This window comes from Durio zibethinus, chromosome 12 (assembly GCF_047325235.1).
Source record: "Durio zibethinus cultivar Kanyao isolate XHJ-2024 chromosome 12, ASM4732523v1, whole genome shotgun sequence".
Lineage (NCBI taxonomy): Eukaryota > Viridiplantae > Streptophyta > Magnoliopsida > Malvales > Malvaceae > Durio > Durio zibethinus.
In genome coordinates this window covers 923870-936857 of record NC_143173.1, presented here as the reverse complement: position 1 = coordinate 936857, position 12988 = coordinate 923870, and the positions used below count along the sequence as shown (strand labels likewise).

Below are 12988 nucleotides of genomic sequence, written 5' to 3'. Positions count from 1 at the left end.
GTGTGTGTGTGTGTGCGCCTTGATGTTTAATCTGATTAGAGAGTTTTGCACAGTTAAATCACCTTTTCCACCAGGTGGTGTTGATTCAGGGAGCAAAAACCATCAGTTTCTTAGAATTTGTTGCTCTTACAACTTAATTCTATAATAATGTAAGCCCAATTCATTACTTCAACCCATGTGCAAGCCCATGTTCTTTCACAAATCAATCACAACAGCTGATCGTGCGAGGCGACTGTGTATGGCATTTGCACACAGCATCATGTGAAGATCCCCCTCCCTTCGACCTCCTCCTCCTTCTTCTTCCCTTTCCTTAAATATTTGGTCCCAGTCTCTGCATGTTTTCACGTGTCCTGCTGCCATCCCCATTGCCGTCTAATGACAGCATCATCTCCATCAGCTACTGCATAGGATTCTAAGGACCCAACAAAAATAATACATACTCGTTTATAAAGCATCCTTTTCCAACCCGCCTACCCTTGTTGGTTGTTTCCCTCACTTCCATGCCTGGCAACTGGATCCCACTTTTTTTCCCACACTGATTGGACAGTGACTTCACTTGCCACCAAAAGGGTGTGGTGAGTTATCTTCTCTCCCATGATAGGACAAAATCATTGATAAATGAGAGAGAGAAAGAGAGATCAGATAGAGAGAGAAAGGGCATTGATGTTTTTGTAGTCTTTGTTTTGTTTTTGCAGCAACTTTGAGCCCCCAATTTTTACAGTGTGACCAAACCAAAAGCCCAGAAAGACACAAAAACACAAGACACACTTCACTCATAAACACAAGAAAAAAAAAATGTTTGATGGAGTACCAGACCAGTTTCACCAATTCATAGCCTCAACAGCAGCAGCAGCAAGAACCACAACTCTCCCTCTCCCTCTCTCTTTCCCTCCTATCCATAATCTTGCTTCTTCAAATGGATTCACTTCCTTTGACCCTTTGTTCACTTCAAACTCCCATCATCACCAAGTGTCCCCTCAGCTGCAGCAACCTCATTTTTTGCACCCATTGCACCACCAACATCAACCAGGCCAGAAGAATGAAGAAAAAGAAGAGAACACCAGATTGGTTACTATGAACATGGAGATTGACAGAGAGAGATCCATGTCTGACCCGATTGATAATCATCTTCCCTGGTCTAATGATGAAGTTCTTGTACTGTTGAGGATCAGATCTAGCATGGATAATTGGTTCCCAGAATTCACTTGGGAAAATGTCTCAAGGTATTGATATAAACTTCATATTCAGTTTTGTTTGTTTGTTTTCTAATATGTAGAGTCCCTTCAAAATTTGCCAAATTGGGTTCCAACTGAATTGATCTCAAGCTGATGAAGCTTGATCAATGAAACAATCAAATTGAATATTAAAGCGTCTACATGAGTTTAGAGCCCAGCTACCCATGTGGGGATACCTTCACTATATTTATATTTATGTCCAAAACCTTGTATAGTATTTTATAAGTGATGAGTATAGTAAAATAGAAAGAATTAAGTCTTTCATGTATAACTAGGTGGCAGTTTGTTGGTTTTAATTTTATATACAATTATGGTGGGTGCAGGAAGTTGGCAGAGCTTGGGTTCAAGAGGAGTGCAGAGAAATGCAAAGAGAAATTCGAAGAAGAAAGCAGATATTTCAACAGCATCAGTTGTAGCAAAAACTACAGGATTTTTAGTGAACTTGAAGAGCTTTGTCAAGGTGAGAATCCTCCTGATCATCAACATCATCATAGACAGCAGGTTGTTGCAGCTGAAAAGAACAAAAAGGTGGAAAAATCAAGGGAAGATGAAGACAATATTGGTCAGAATTTGGAAGATGATCCAAGAAATATTGATGAATATCAAACTTCAGCAGGAAATAATGCATCATATCAGGATAATGAAAAAGTGGTTGAGAACAAAGCAAACAATAACAAGGGCAGCAACAAGGAGAGGAAAAGACAGAAGGAATTTGAGATGATCAAAGGGTTTTGTGAAGATATTGTGAACAAGTTGATGACTCGACAGAAAGAGATGCATAACAAACTGATTGACGATATGGTGAAGAGAGATGAAGAGAAGGTTGCAAAAGAAGAAGCTTGGAAGAAACAAGAGCTGGATAGAATTGACCAGGAGCTTGGACTTAGAGCAAAAGAGCAAGCTGTTGAAGGTGATAGACAGGCTACCATAATCAAATTCTTAAGTGAATTTTCATCAGCTGGCTCCTCTAAAAAGCAATGCTTTGGAAGGAGTAATATTGAAGATCTTGTTAAGGTACCAAATGAACATTCAAATCCTCCTAATAATTCATCATCTTCTTTAGTGCCAGCAGCACAAAACCCTAATCATATTGTCAATAACCAAAACAAAGTTGATCAAGTTTCAACCATGATCATTGGTCATCAAAATTTTGGTTCTTGTCCAACTCGAAATAATCAAATCAAACCCATCTCCATGGCAGAAAACCAAGCCCCTCAAAACCCTAATCTAAAAATACCCACTTCATCAGCACAAGCCTTAGATCCCCAAAACCCTAATTCTGTCAATGCTCAAAGCAACCCATTACCACCCACTTCACCATTTACAGTAAACAAAGCAACCCAAAACCCTACACCCAATGACAAAGAAGACTTTGGAAAGAGATGGCCAAGAGATGAAGTGTTGGCATTGATAAACCTGAGGTGCACTCTTTACAACAATGGCTATCATGACAAGGTAGGGTCAACCATTAAAGCTCCTTTATGGGAAAGAATCTCACAAGGGATGTTAGAGTTGGGGTATAAGAGAAGTGCAAAGAGGTGCAAAGAGAAATGGGAGAACATAAACAAGTACTTCAGAAAAACCAAAGATGTTAACAAGAAGCGGTCCCTTGACTCTAGGACATGTCCTTATTTTCATCAATTAAGCACTTTGTACAATCAAGGAACACTTATAGCCCACCCTGAAGGGCTGGAAAACCGCTCTGCATTACCGGAAAACCACTCGGATTTGCCAGAAACCGGTATCGATTCATCTCAAAAAGGAGCTAAGAATTCAAGTACCAGCTTTTGAATTGATTGAATTCTGAATCACATTACATTTTTGTGTGTATGCTAAACTACTAGTATTATTATAGTTTTTTTTTTCAATTTATTTGAAGGACTAGTATTATTATAGTTAATAACATTAGAATTAATAGTACTTTTTTGGGTTGATATTTGATTTTTTTTTTCTTAGAGAATCTAATATGAAATTTCTTGGAGGATATATATGTTTAGACTTGTATTGTAGTGAGCACCGACAATCTGGGAAATGAGGATTTAATTTCAGGTCAGGGCTGCTTTCATTTTACAATTGCTATATTATATATGCTCCTAATCAATTTCAAGAGAGGTTTGTTTGCTATATGTGGGGAGGAGGGACAGTGTTCAGGGCCAGTTCACTGTTTTTTGCCATATAAAATAAAAAAAACAATGCAGAGTTGCTGGAAATTCACAATCATGCTAAATATATTTAAATTAGATTTGGGATTCGTGTATAAAATATTAAATTTTATATATTCGTATTATATTTTATACAAAAATTACATATCATAATTCGTATCAATATGAAAATATAAAATATATTTTTTATTTTATTAAACTCATATATAATTATTATTAAAATTTTAAATAATCATTTTTGTGTCTTTTAATGATATTATGTTCGTGTTATATTTTATATTAACAAATCTACTTTGAATATATATATTCATATATATTTGCTTTTGCCACTCTAAATTTTATCGAAATGTGGGTATTTTACATAGGAGTTAATATATCTATAATAATCATTTTGATACTAATTTAAAACTTGAATTTGAAAATTGCAAATCTTGGTGCGTAATATCAACGATGAATTGATGGTGAAAGGTGTACTGAAAATTATTAATAAAACAATTATGGTTTTAATCTTGAAAGCTTGATAATATAAAAAAATTTAATTGAATCATATATTTAAACAAAACCTATACCATTAAAAAAATTAGCTTATTACTTATGAACAAATTATGGGTTAGTATCAAGCTGAATTACCATATAATTATTGTTATAACATTGATAAAAGATTTATGATAGTAGTAATGACACAATTTTAATTTTTTTACTAAAACTTTATTTAGAGGGTGATATAAAGAGATTTTCAACACGTCATTATATTGTTTTAGAATTAGTCTAATTACGATATGATAACACGATAAAAATTTTTATAATAAATGTGATTAATTTCAAAATAACGAAACAATGCGATGAAAATTACTTTTTACTTGATGTGATGGCATGGTAAAAATTTATTCACATCATGCAAATGAAAAATAAGCTTGATTATTTCATAAGCTCAAAGATTACATGGTTTTTTTTTTTTTACCACAAAATTACATGGTGAATTTCTTTGTTTTTCCTTATGATAGCTAGTCAATTTTGTTTATATTTATTGCACAATATTCCAACCATGAATTTATTTTTTCAAATTTTCAAATTTGTAAGTAAAACTGATAATTTAAAATACAATAAAATAATATGACATGAATATGATACGAAAATAAAATATGAATATGATACAACTTAAATTTTAGCAATAATTATATATAAATTTAACAAAATTAAAAATATATTTTTTATATTTTCATATTAATACGAATTATAATACGTAATTTTTGTATAAAATATAATATAAATATATAAATTTTAATATTTTATATGACATGAATATATGAATCATTAAATCTATTTGTTAAAAACAAAATAGCTACTTATAAAATAAAAATATTAGGAAAATTTGTATAAATGTTCAAATCTTTAAATGAACATTGGAGAAAATCTACATAAGAGTTGAATTTTTTTTTTTCTGACCAAAAAAATTTAATTATTTTTTATAAATTCTTTTGTTTTCTTGTTCCTACCACGAGAGATTACAACGACAACACAAAGGCCATGACATAATGTTTCTGAAGGGTTTTGGGGACCCATCACATGACCAAAATGTAAGAGAAAATGGCATTTTTATAGACATACAGTGAATGTATTTTATTTTATCTTTTTTTTTTTGGTGACACGTCAATGTCACATGTGATGGCCTGAATCAATAATAGCCAGCTATCATGTACAGCCAAGAAAGATGGGCTGGCACACGTGCATCCTGTGGGGGTCCACTGATCAAACGGTTCAGAAATAATTTGATCATCATAAACAAAAGTCAACTGGAGAATTTCATGTATAATTACAATTAATCAATTATAGTTTAACATTAGATATGATTTATACAAAAATTATTTAAATTTTATACTTTTAAGTAATAAATTCTTATATAATTTTTTAATTATAATTGACTAAAAATTAGTTTAATATTATAATTGCAATTGAAAATTTTAAGTTGTAAAAACTGCATTTAAAAAATTTGATGAGAAAAATGTGATTAGAAATTTTAAGTGTTTGTTATTTTTTAGAAAAAAGTATTGTAAATAATTAAAATATTTTTAAAAAATGTATAAAATAATCATATATTAAAAATATAGATATAATAAAGTGATTTTTTTTTTCAAATACATTTTTCATCACAAAAGTATATTTTGAGAAAGTTTTTGTTTGATTTTTTTTTATTGTTTAACATTGCAATAATTTTTAATGGAAATTTTATTTTTAACAATAATACTAAAAGAAACCTAATTTTAATATTATAATAAAAAATTATAGGCAAAATACTTTCAACATTAACATGTTCAAATTGTGATTCCTATTTTCATTATTATTGTTTTTTTTTTTTTCATCATTTTGACTTGGGTCTTTTTTGTTCTTTTTTTTCTTAGCATCTTGACAGTCGCAAAATGATTTTTTGTGGAGAGTTTGACTTATACTAATTATGTGAATTTTTTTTAAGAATTTATATTTAATGCATGGTTAGTATATAAATTTTATATATTATAAGTAAATCAGATAATATTGTTTCATTAATGAGATTAATCTGATGATAGCATCTCATTAATGAATAAATATTTCAAAAAATATTAATTTTTTGTATATTTACTTTAAGAATTGATATTTATTCATTAATGAGTCAATTAATCGAATAATATCACTTCATTAATTAAGTGAATCAAATAATGATACTTTATTAATGAGTAAGTATGTTAAAAAATATTAATTTTTATATATTTAGGCTATTGTTTGTTCATTAATAAAGTGTATTATCAAATTTATTGATAATATATAAAATTTATGCATTAACAATGCATTAAATATAAACTAATATTTTTTAAATTTTGACTTAAAAAATGAATGAGATAAAAAATACTAATTATATATTTTTTAAAAAATAATTAAAGTTAAAACGTTATAAAACTTGGATGAAAAATCATTTTCATGCATTGTGAAAAGAAATAAACTAATAAAATTAGTAAGAGATTGAAAAATATTTTCTTTTAGTTTGGGATCTTTCGGTGTTTGATAGTCATTTTATACTTCAACTAATGCAGAATCGAATCAGATCGGACCTTATAAAGAGAGCAAATTCTTCTAACACTTATTTTTTTCATTCACAAAACTCAAAACCAATACCTTAATTAAGTAAAATCGAGCTCCTTAGCTACTCGGACCAATAAGCATTAGTGAGTGAAAAATCTTTTATATTTATTTTGTATGGATTATCAATTAATGCATGAATTTGTATTTCATTACCTCTATATTATCAAATCTTGAATCACAAGTCATAAATATAGTAAGAGGGGACCAAAAGTGAGATAGAAACTTTTTTTTTTTGGATTTTCGATGTTCGATAGCTACTTTAAACTTCAATTAATCTGGAATCGAGTTAAATTAGATCTTATAAGAGGAGTAAACTCTCTTAGTGCTAATTTTTTTCATTCATAAAACTCGAAATTAAAACCTTAATTAAACAAACCCAAACTTCTTATTTACTCGAACCAATAAACATTGGTTATTAAAAAATCTTTTATATTTATTTTGTATGGATTATGAATTGATGTATGAATTGGTGTTTCATTATCTCTATATTGTCAAATCCTGAATCACAAGTCATAAATATGGTAAGAGGGGACCAAAGTGAGCCTTTTCTATAAATAAGGGGAAAAAAACTATTTTTATGTCTTTTTTCTATTGAAAGCATGCATTTAAATTTTGTATTCATGTGAACAACACATTTTATGTCAGATGTATGCTTTTTAAATGAGACGTGAAAATAAAAACCTAAAATGCAATCTACAAATTAATTTAATTGATAAAATTTTTTATGTTTATCTTAGAATTTGAGGTTAAAATAATTTTAAAATGATTTGATGATTCGGTTTCAATCGTTGTCAAAATGAAACTTTAAATTTTTATTAAAAAAAATTTGAAGATAAAAATAAAAATAAGGGAAGGTTGTTAGAAAGAGATTTTGGTGCAAAAGATTAGGTTGTCTCAAGCGTCACGGGTAAAGATATAATCGAATTATATTAAATTGATATAATATGAAGTTTGAGTTTGATTCAAAATTTATTATTCAAAATTAAACTTAAATTCGATCAAATTTTAATTTTTAAATTCGAATTCAACTTAAAAAAAAATAAAGTTACTCAAACTTATTTAATAAAAATGAATTCAATTATATTATTTGATTTCAAATTCAATTATATATTCAAAATCGAGTTCAAACTCGAATTGATATATATATATATATATAAGTAAAAATAATTTTTTTAATTAAAATAAAAAATATATATTAAAATTTAAAATTTTTTATTAAATTTGTAAACTATTCAATTCAAATATTAAGATATTTGAATTTAATTTATTCGATAAATTAAATCGTTTAAATTTAATTTAATAATAATCAAATCGAATTTAAATTTTATTTAAATCAAATTTAAATAATTTATAAATATTAATATATTAATTATTTATACCTCTAATTAAATATCGAAACTCAAACTCGAAACTCTTACCACTTTTGAATTCAAGAATAGATTCTTTCGGATCCAAAATTAATCGAACTCTTGCTTATCTATGAAAGAATCCCTGAGCTTAGACAGTGCGCGGGTCATGACACAAGGACCAAGTCAGCCGATGAAAGGATAGTTCGGTTTGGGCTACCTCAAGGTGTAGGCCTAGGAGTACCTTTCCTAACCTTTGCAAAAGATAGTTGTACCTGTTAACTTTAGGGCCTTTGGGTTTTTTTCGAGCTTCTCTTTTATTGAGGAATTGCCAAGGATTTGATACCCAAAATGGCAAAGTCAGCCCAAATTCAAGGATTTAAAAAATTGTTTTGTTGTCCTTAAACAGCGCAGGTGTCAATTTGGTAAATTTCTGCAAACAAATATATAAGATAAAAATAACACACATTTTGATTTTTGTTATCAAAATTTTTTTGAATTATTTATAAATGTAATGTAAGTTTTTATTGAGTTTTCTGACATGATTTAATCTTGAAATGAAATAATTTCTCTTTATCTATTTTTTTTAAATAAAATGAATTTTAATCATTCAAAATTTTATTTTATTATTTTGATAATAAAATAACGAATGCATGAGATAATTTTGAAAAATGATTTTTTAAGATATTTCATACAAAGCCAAATAAAATCTGAGGATATTTTGTTAATTATAATTGACGGTTTTAAAAAGTTTATATTCGTAATATTTTATTTAATTAAGTATGTAGTAATAGATATGATAATTCATATAATCGTATCATGTAAAATATTATATTCGTATTATATTTTATATGAAAATCACGTATTATAATTTGTGTTAATATAAAAATATAACATATAATTTTTTGATTTTATTAGATTTATTTATGATTTTTTTAAAATTTCAAATTATGTTATTTTTGTATTTATTATTTGTATCCTATCATCATATTATATTTTAAATTATCACTTATAGAGTAGAAGATTTAATGATAAATTAAAAATTAAAAAAAAAATTGATGATATTCTTAATAAAAATTTTCATTTTATTTTAAATTTAGAATTACATTGTTATCATAAATTTCAATGACAAATGCTTGTCTTAGATGATGTGAATTGGTATCCATTATCAACAGCTACAAACTGTGGTAACCGACATTCTAACCATATAAAACAAATTCTCCCCTCGCATCATAGTCCAACATGTCCACCCACCTTCACGTTTATTGAAATCTCAGTCTTTCTCCCTGTCTCCTCTTCATGTCGGCAACTACAAGGTGGTGCCATCGTTAGAACTGATAATCTATACAATATGAATATAATATAAAAATAAGATATTAAGACGACATAATTTAAAATTATAATAATAAATATATATGTATTTAACAAAATAAAAAAATTATATCTTATATTTTCATATTAATACGAATAATATGTAATTATCATATAAAACACATTATGAATATATTAATTGTAATATTTTATACAATAAAAATACAAAAATCGTCAAATTTAACCACTACCTCTCAAACATGAATGTATCAAATAAATCCTCCCAAATTAATATTCTTTTTCCAAACCAATTCATGAATTATGTAAATGCATACATCTATTATTAAACCAATACTCGAAAATCCTTATTAATTTCTTCAAGATTGACTAGAGATGTTTATAGATCGAATCGAACTCATATTTTATATTAATAATTTATATGTTTATTAAGGTTTAGTCTGAATACTTAGGACTTTAAAATTTGTTTGAATCTAACTCAAATTATAAAAGTAAATTTTAAATCTATATATTGAACTTAATTTATATAATAAAAAAATCCTTTTAAAAAATTAAATATAAAAATAAAAATTCATGTATATATACTTATATAATTAGAATAATTTAATTATACATTTTTTATTTAGATTGGGTCGAACTTAAACTTTAATTATATTGTCCAATACATGACCCGAAATTAAAATTAATAAATATAAAAGTTATGATCAAATTATTTAACGAATTTTAATTTTTTAAATTAAATTTTTTAAAATTTAAACAAATCTTTAAACCTAAATGAATAGCTCGACTTTTGAATAAGTCTAATATTTATCGTGTCAAACTTTTTATTTTTGAGAGTTTTTTTGAACTTACAATCAAAATTCGAGTATTTAATTTTGAAATCGATTTTAATATCACTAATTTAATAGTTCATTATATTTTTTAGATTTTTTATGATCATTAATCAATATATTTGATAATATTATTTTGTACACTTTAAATTATTTGAATAATTATAAATAACACAAAATTTTTATTATAAATACTTATTTTTTACAGGTAGTCAAAAACTGCAACATTTTCTTAGCCAACTACGACGTAGAAACATAGGCTAACCAGGTAGTAAAAAGATCTCATATAATATTGCTAATTAAAGCTGATTTGTCTTAAGCATTAAATTTCAAAATTTAAGTTTAAAACCCTCAAATTTGAAATCAATTAATATATATATATATATATGAGAGGAATTAACTTACATACATATTTTTAAATATTTTTAATTATTAATTTTAATAAATTTAAAAATAAAAAATAATTTAATTTTGTCCATTAAATTTACTAAAATTAGTGATTAAAAAATATAAAATTAAAAAATTGTACATTAATATAAATTAATTAATTTATATATATATATATATATATATATTGCTGACACGAGCATGAAGATGGATGATTTAAAAAAACTAAAGGATGAAATCATTAAGGCAATGATTAAGACCACTCATGTCTAATGGAAAACAATTAGTGGACATCATCTAAGTTCTAACCAAGATTCTTTTAAATTAAACAAAGCCTTTTCTCTTCTCTTGGAGACCTCTGATTTTGACTTCTCTCTTATTTGACTTCTTCCTCTCTTTTCTTTTCGATTAGTGTGACTAGTGGTCACCTCATCACAAAAATCACTAATTCATTACATGCATAAAATAGGAAGGGATCTTAGAGTATGGACTCTATAACGCATTTTGATTAAGAGTGATAGTGGTTTAGACTGAATCAAATTATATTAAATTTAATTTTTTTTAGATAATATATATTAATATTAATTTTAAAATTTAATTTAAATTTGAATTGATTTTTTTTAAATGGATTTGATAAAGATCGAATTCTATCAATTGGATTTAGTTCATTAGTTTTTTATTTTTATATATATTATTTTAATAAAATTTTTAATATATTTAAATATATTTATATATAAAATAATTATTTTTATTTTATAAAAATTTAAAAAATATATAAAAATTAATAAAAATATATAACTTGATTCGATTTAATTTTTTAAAATTTTTCACATTTCAATTCGAAGCTAATATATATATTTAATATTCAAATTTGATTCGAACTGAATAAGAAAATAATCAATTTGAACAAAATAGAATATTACGATTTTAAATCGATTTTAAAAATTTTCAATTTTTTTTCTCATCTCTTGTTCTAACGTTTAAATCATTTAAATAAAAAAAATTTGAAATAAAAGAGGAGGTAAATGTGAGAGACAACATAAGAGAAAGCTTGGAAAGAAAGGTTCAAGTTAAGGTAATTAAATATTCTTTACCTGATACATGACACATTCATAGTAATGTGACGTAAGCAATTTGACAGTTTATAAAAAATGCATGTGGAATTGATAGGAATCCACTTTAGGTTGCTGGCAATTAATGACCCAAAGATAAGTGGCTTGTTATGAGGTGATTCGTTGATAAAACACTTACACGAATAGTTAGGCAAGTGGCCTTAACGAATGAGCGACTTAAATATCAATCACCTTGAACGAGTGATATAAGATTCGAGTATGTGATAACTTAGACAATGAGACATAGTAAAATATTAATCATTTTGCAAAGTTATATAAAGTAAATGTGATTATTTATAAGTAAAATACTTATAAATATATGTTACTTAGACCTATCATATAAAATCATTTGCTTGCACGCTATCAATACTTAAAATTACAAAATCTGTAAATTTTTTTATATAAAAATAATTTAATATTCTAACAACAAATCACACGATTATAAATCATTATTTAATATTTTATTCTACTTAAAAATGCATGCTCATCTCATTTGTTTCATTGATGCTGCCTTAAAAAAAGCAACTCATTATGATGAACAAAGTAGATGAGATAACACCACTCATTGACTCTGCTCACGTAAAAAAGGTTAAGCTCATTATCACACTTCACGGGCACCATATCTCCATTAAACAAGTTGGTTTGTTTCACTTCTTTTTCAAGTTGAAAATGTTGCCATTTCTTTTTAACTACGTAGTGTGCATTGGAAACACTGATATACAGTCATAGATTCAAAATTTTTTTAATGATTCTAATTATAAAATAAATAAAAAATAAAATTTTTGATAAATTAATTAATTTTTTCGAAGAAAAAAAATTTTATATACACTTGAAATTTTCACATTTTATCATGATATGGGGACAGGTTTTTTTTTTTTTTTTTTTGGTCTTAATTTCTATGCTAATTTTGATTGGGAAGGTTGTTGTAGCTTCAAAAGGCAGCCCTCTTATTTTCATCAATAAGCAACAAAAAAAATGTTTTGCACTTATAGGTATCTATGATTTTATATTTAATGATATTAAAGTTGCAATAAAGTAAATTTTAATCAATTAAATTATTATATTTTAAAATTATTTTTTATTTATTATATTTTAAAATTATTTATTATAAATTTTTAACATTAAAAATTATGAAACTTTAATTTTATAAAAAAAAATTTATTATAATATTAAATATATCAAAATCAAAAATTGTTTTTTTTTTTTTTTTAATTCCGTGAAAATCATTGCCACTTAAATAGAAGGATTACCAATTAACTTTATCATGCATTTATTCAAAACAAAAGAAAGGAAAGAAATGGGCAAAGGGAGATGTTGAATCTTCCTTTAACATGCAAGTTTTTTTTACCATTTATGACTAGGGACGGCGATCAAGCCCGTCCCCGACGGGTTTTGGCCCGACCCGATCTTATAGGGTCGGGTATTTTTTTTTGAATTTCAAGTTTCGAGTCGGGATCGGGTCAGATAAATTTA

General features: G+C 26.3%; 1 protein-coding gene across 1 annotated transcript; it reads left to right on the top strand.

The window, feature by feature from the left end:
- Positions 1-236: 236 nt before the first annotated feature.
- LOC111296641 (trihelix transcription factor GTL2-like) lies at positions 237-3288 on the top strand. The gene is made up of 2 exons (XM_022891038.2): positions 237-1223; positions 1559-3288. The coding sequence occupies exons 1-2, from the start codon at positions 796-798 to the stop codon at positions 3024-3026; spliced, it is 1896 nt and encodes a 631-aa protein (XP_022746773.2). The 5' UTR covers positions 237-795; the 3' UTR covers positions 3027-3288.
- The last annotated feature ends 9700 nt before the right edge of the window (positions 3289-12988 follow it).